Source organism: Dipodomys spectabilis, unplaced genomic scaffold (assembly GCF_019054845.1).
Source record: "Dipodomys spectabilis isolate Male_0828 unplaced genomic scaffold, ASM1905484v1 ptg000163l, whole genome shotgun sequence".
Classification (NCBI taxonomy): domain Eukaryota; kingdom Metazoa; phylum Chordata; class Mammalia; order Rodentia; family Heteromyidae; genus Dipodomys; species Dipodomys spectabilis.
Window position 1 is genome coordinate 16,079,210 of NW_024870840.1, and position 6,000 is coordinate 16,085,209.

At 43.9% G+C, this 6,000-nt stretch overlaps 1 protein-coding gene across 2 annotated transcripts in view; it reads left to right on the top strand.

Annotated features, from left to right (window-relative positions):
* The window catches only part of Rfx4 (regulatory factor X4), a 142,135-nt gene extending 138,057 nt beyond the window's left edge, over nucleotides 1-4,078 (top strand). For both annotated transcript variants that reach the window (XM_042693237.1, XM_042693238.1), the window contains one exon: nucleotides 2,475-4,078. In XM_042693237.1, coding sequence (XP_042549171.1) covers nucleotides 2,475-2,747 — 273 coding nt within the window. In that variant the 3' untranslated portion in view covers nucleotides 2,748-4,078. The remainder of the gene's footprint in view (nucleotides 1-2,474) is intronic.
* Nucleotides 4,079-6,000: the final 1,922 nt, after the last annotated feature.

Below are 6,000 nucleotides of genomic sequence, written 5' to 3' on the forward strand. Positions count from 1 at the left end.
GGAAGAAGGAATTTGCTGAAAGTAGAAGATAGAGAGATGAAAATGTCTAGGGGTGCCTTTCCAAAAGAGCATGCCTTCTTCCTCTTATAGGATGCAGGAGTGATAGATCAAACCAGTTTACCAGTTTAGGCCAGTTGATGGACACAGGGGAACTGCTACCCTGAGAGTGGATTCTTAGGCCAGCTCCTCCACCAGTTGCTCTATGGCTCTAAGCATGGGTTCTAGTGCACTCATTTCTACAATAGGAGGTTTGTAGGACAGGATCTGGAAAGTTGTCTTTCTAGTAGTACTGCCCCAGTATCCATTCATCAAGTGTGGCTTAGCACCTGTTAGGTGCCAGGCAATATGCCAGTGCTGGGAACACAGCGTGAACATGACAGAGCCCCACTGGGAGCAGATGAATATAAACCAGTGGAGACAGCTGCCAAGCAGGATGGCTAACAAGGACCCAGCCCCCAAACTGGAGGGTGTTTGGCTTCCTAAGACAGGATGTCCAGAAAAGTCTCTCAAGGGAGGTTAACGCTTGAGCTGAGATCGCCAGGGTGGTGAAAAGGCAGGTGTCCCGGTCCTGAAGGGTTCTAGGCAGAGGAAATAGGTCAACACCAGCTCAGGATGCTACCTAGGCCAGAGGTCAGCCAGAGCAAGAGCACTGGGGGTGAGGTGACATGCACCCAGGCTGTCTTACCATTTTGGTAATAGTCGGTATTCCTTCATGTGATCTGTTCAGTACACCTGGGTTCCTATTCTCTTTGGGACTTAGAGAACCCCCTCTCCCAGGCCTGAGGACCCACCACCGCGCCACACAAACAGTGCCCTGTGGGGCTTCACGCCGTACAGCGCAGGGTTCTCAGCCAGTGTTTCTGATCTGATCTGAGATTATGAAAGCCTTGCTGTGCTGTCCGTGGTCTCCTTGGCAACAGCCCTTGGTCCTTTTCCCTTGAGTTCCCAGACACCACCTACGCCCTTCTCCCTCATTCCTAGTTGTGCTTTTGACTGCAGAGGGGCCATACTTTGCTATGTGAGGCACTGGGCCATACCTAAAAGAGAAACTCCCATTACTTGAATTGAGATCCTTCTCTTCTGACGTCTGCATAGCTCAATCTCTTCAAATAGTTCAGGCCGGCCCATGAGCTTTCCCCTGCTTCCTTTGGGCATCTCTTCCAAGAGGCACAGTGGTCCCCCATTCCCTGGTCCATGTGGACGACAGGGAGCTGCCATTGTTGTCACAAAGCCCTTCTCCTGCTGTCTAGCCTTCAGCCTGTCTGTCTCCCTCACAGGAGGCAGCCTCCCACCTAATCCCTTGGGGCTCCACTCTCCAACTGTCAGGGAAGACAGATGGAGAGCAGAAGAATTCACACATTTACTCTCTCTCTCTCTCTCTCTCTCTCTCTCTCTCTCTCTCTCTCTCCTTCACTGCCTTTGCTATCCTTGTTGATTGGTTCCAGTCCTCATTGGGGTGGCCGTGGGCACAGCAAGGTCCATCTATGTACAGACTGGGAGTTCTCACACAGAGCCCATAGCTCCTCCCCTTCCTCCACTCTGAGCAAACTAAAAGGGGCTTATTTGCATAGCTGTCTTGGTAACAGCAAGGAATGTAAGAGCAGCACCCACAGGCACTTCATTCACTCCCCAGTTACTTCTTTTACTCTTAATCCTTTCTGGAGCTGCCTTCCCCCTCTTCTTGTCCCCTAACACCTGTTCTTCTGGCCGGAATGGAAGCACCCACCCCTTGTCTCCTGCCTGGACTCATCTCCACGCCTCCCTCCAGATTTCACACCTACCCCAGTAATTCAGCATTTCCTACTCACATTTCTTCAGGACTTGAGTGAATCTGAACAATTTTTCTCTAAATGATAGGCAGCTTTGAAGTGGCTGGCTTGCTTTCTTCCCCAAAGCCTGCTTTTCAGGCTGCAGTTCATAATTGAACCCACTGTAAAAAAATGCTGTTTTTAAAAGTGACATTGTGTGTACCTTGGCAGCATTTTCTTGAATTGATGGACCAGGACCTATCACAACTACATAACTAAAACTGAAACCCACAACCACCTAAACCACACCTCCATATTTATGGGGCCATAACATGGGCCTGTGTACACACATGCATGCAAGCAAACAAGTGCATCCGTGCATGTGCACACACACACACACACACACACACACACTGGAATCTCCAGAGGGGTTATTTCTCCTTTGGGGTTTGACTTGTCAAGCTATTGCAGTTCAGAAGCAGAAAGAGCTAGCGTTACTGCTTGAGTGAACACACCAGCCAGACTTGGCTATGAAATCCCTTGCATTTCTCCTAATAATTATATCCTCAGACCAAGGTTTAATCTTGCAGCAATTCCTTGAGTCCTAAGGTGCTATTCACAAGATTAACACCTTAAGAAATGTAAACTGTTGACATGATGGACAAAGTGTACGTACAACTTGAAGCTAATTGTAATTTTTGTGAAATTTCTTTTCCCCTCAACAAGTACCCTTTTAATAGCCCTACTGCCCGGATGGAACCTTGTTTGATGAGCAGCACTCCCAGGCTGCATCCTACCCCAGTCACTCCCCGATGGCCAGAGGTCCCCACAGCCAACACGTGCTACGCGAGCCCATCTGTACACTCCACGAGGTATGGAAACTCTAGCGACATGTACACACCCCTGACCACGCGCAGGAATTCCGAGTATGAGCACATGCAACACTTTCCTGGTTTTGCTTACATCAACGGAGAGGCCTCCACAGGATGGGCTAAATGACTGCTATCATAGGAATCCATATTTAATATTAATAATTAATATTAATAATAAACCCAATACCCTCCCTCCAGAAGACTATATCTCTATACATCATAACTCACGGGCTATTCCCAGACATCCATTTTCCTCATGTAAGGGAGGATGCTCAATATGGGATGGATAAACTTTAGTTCAGAAACAAGACTTAACTAAAAGTCAGCGGGACTGGGTTCCCATAAGCTGAGCCAGACTGGACTGTTTGTATAGAGCACTATGTTGAGCAGGCAAATCTGTGCCTTTTCCTTCTGTTCCGTAACTTTGTGCCAGCAACCATTTCCTATAGACAACTTATTTCTCCCCTTGACAAAAGCTCTTTAGTCTTGAAGGAAGGATAGATACTGGAAAAGGAATCTGGTTTGTGTTCTCGGACGGGCACATAATTTCCCAAGAGCATTCACCTGGCCGCCCGTCTGTCATTTCACTGTACAACAAACAGCCCTCAATGTTCCCCTGCCTCTCTTCTTCCTGGTGGTATCATCTCTGCTTCCTGGAGCACCAGGGCTCGATGGAGGTTTCTGGAAATGCTAAGCTCCCTGTTATACTTAGATTAGCCACAGTACCTGCATTGTCCTGGACTGTAAGCACTGTTTTGAGGGAAGGAAGAGGCCTGTTTTACATTTCCTAAAGTTGGCCGAGGTCTGTAGGGGACTGGTTCTTCTACATACAAGGATTTGTCCCAAGTTTGCACAGTCGTTTGTGTCAGCAAAAGGCAGGAGAGGGTTTTGTTTTTGTTTCAAACTCTGTGAGACTGTGGACTTACAGCATTGAGTACCATACTTCAGCTCTGTTGTGTTAACTTTGGAAAGCTGGATGGACCAAATTTTCACTTACCAGGCACCAAGTGTGAATATGACTTTCACGGTTCCTTCATAAGACTATAATAATTTCCGACACTTTGATAGGAAAAAAATTTCAAAGTTGTGCCTTTGAGCCTATACTATACTGTGTATGTGTGGAAATAAAAATGTATTGTACTTTTGGAATTTTTTTTTCGTAGATATCTTTTTTTTGTCAGATATGTAGCAATTTGTGAAGTTTGTTTAGCAATTAACATAGGTTTTCTTTCTGTATTATAAAATGCACCAAGCAATTATGGTGGACCTATTACCCTATGGGTAAGAAATAAATGGAAATATGACATCGGATGTTTTAGCAATTGTTCTGTAAATAAAATCTTTGATCACACCACTCAGTGTGATAATCATGTCTACAGCTAAAATGGAAATAGTTTTATCTGTACAGTTGTGCAAGATATGAATGGTTTCACACTCAAATAAAAAGTATTGAGATGACCTGTTTCCCTTTCATTTTGCACTTGATATGGCTCCCATAAGTGTATAAAATACAAATAACAATCTTAAGTACTCAGTGTGCAAGTCAGCAGAACAAAACAAAGTTGATCTTGTATACCTGCTTACCCAGTTCCCTGTCATCTTTCCTGTCATAGTAATCATTAAAATTTGGATAGGTCACACTTCCTGTCCATGACCAAAGGGTTAAGTAAGTATCATACCTACCTACAGCCTGGCTAGGTTTGTAGGGGACCTGATTTTGTCCATACTGGAATTTTTCCTAAGCAAAATGCAGGTGCCTCCCAGCGCTTTCAAAAAATGTTACTCTTGAACACCAGCATCATTAAGAGCTCTCCTGGTACTTAGTTTACTATGCTTTGCTGATCATTAAATGTAAAGATAGTTCAAATGCAGTGCTTTAAATGCTAGTAAAAGTTCTAGAATAGTATATTGTTCCTCTGTAGCAATGCATCTGTGTTTTGTCCAAATGTTAAGGATGGAGGACCTAAACAGCCAGAGACCAGTGCCTGCAATCCTAGCTATTCAAGAGGCTGAAACCTGGAGGCCCAAATTCTAAGCCAACCTGGGCAGAAAAGTTTGATAGATTCCATCTCCAATTAACCAGCAAAAAGTAACACTGAAGACATGGCTCAAGTAGAGTACCAGCCTTACAAGTAATGAGTCCCTGAGTTCAAACCTTATATTAACAAAAAAAAAATTTTTTTAAGAATATATGGGCTAAGAAAAATTCAGAGTCACAGATTTCCAGAAATGGCAGTAGGGATTGCATTAACTTAAAGGCATATGAATTTGACAATTTAATTTGTGTTTTTATAGATTTTTTTAAGCCAAGCTCTTACTTGCTCTTACATAACATATTAATAGCTGAAAAGTATTTTAAGATGAAAATTATTTATATATCATGCACAACATCCCTTTAAATATCTTTAGATTTGTGTTCTACAAAAATACATTTTAGATTCCTCTTAATGGTGAATCTTTTGTCCACAATTAGTTGGCTTCATATGACCAAAGCAAGGGAGAACAAGAAAGAAATTTCAGATTTGGTCACTACATAAAAAAGGACACCTCTCCCTGTTACTCTTAAATCTATCTCAAAGCTAATGTTCCACAAATAAAAGGGTGTAGTAAGTCTAACTTTTGTCTTACTAAACAAAAAAAAATTAATCACCAAATTCTCTATCCAGGAAGCAGGAACACAATAAACAACACCCACTCACAAGTGACAGTCACAAGCTTATTAAGTGCACAACTCATTAGGCAAGCAATAGTCACAATTAACAAGTGTCTGAGGGTGAGAAAACAGAGAGGTAGCTCCAGGAACTTTTAGAGGGAGAGAATGTATGTATGCCTCATCTTCACAGCACAAAAAAAAAAAAAAAGAATGGAGTGTCACCAGCCTGGCAGAAAATAAGGCAACTTGAAGACAGGTGTGCACAAGAATCGTCTCCAGAGTGCAGGATACCCGTCTCTCAGGAGCTGACAGTACAATCTGTGTGTCCAATTGTTTTATAACCTTCAACTTCAGAACTGGGAAGGATTTGATGAGGCAAAGGCAGCGGCTGCTGTGAGCATATTATTCTAAGACATCCTTTTCTCTCTGCTGGTTCCTGGGCAGTCATCAGAATGGGAATGGGCAAGGTCGGCAGCTGGGAGTAGGGCCAGTTACTTGTCAGAGGGGTTTTGGCAATAAAGGAATACTCCTCTCTTAGGGCTTTTTCTGAAAGGGATCTGCCAGCTTGAAACTGGCTGAAGTCATGAACAGCAGCCAGGATAGCTTGCCCACGTTGCAGGCCTGCGGTGCCCTTAGTAGCTATCCTGCTGTGTCTTTTGTAAGGCCCCTAGTAGTATATCCCAGATCTGGATAGAAAAGGAGTTTGTGGCCCCTAGAAAACTGCAAC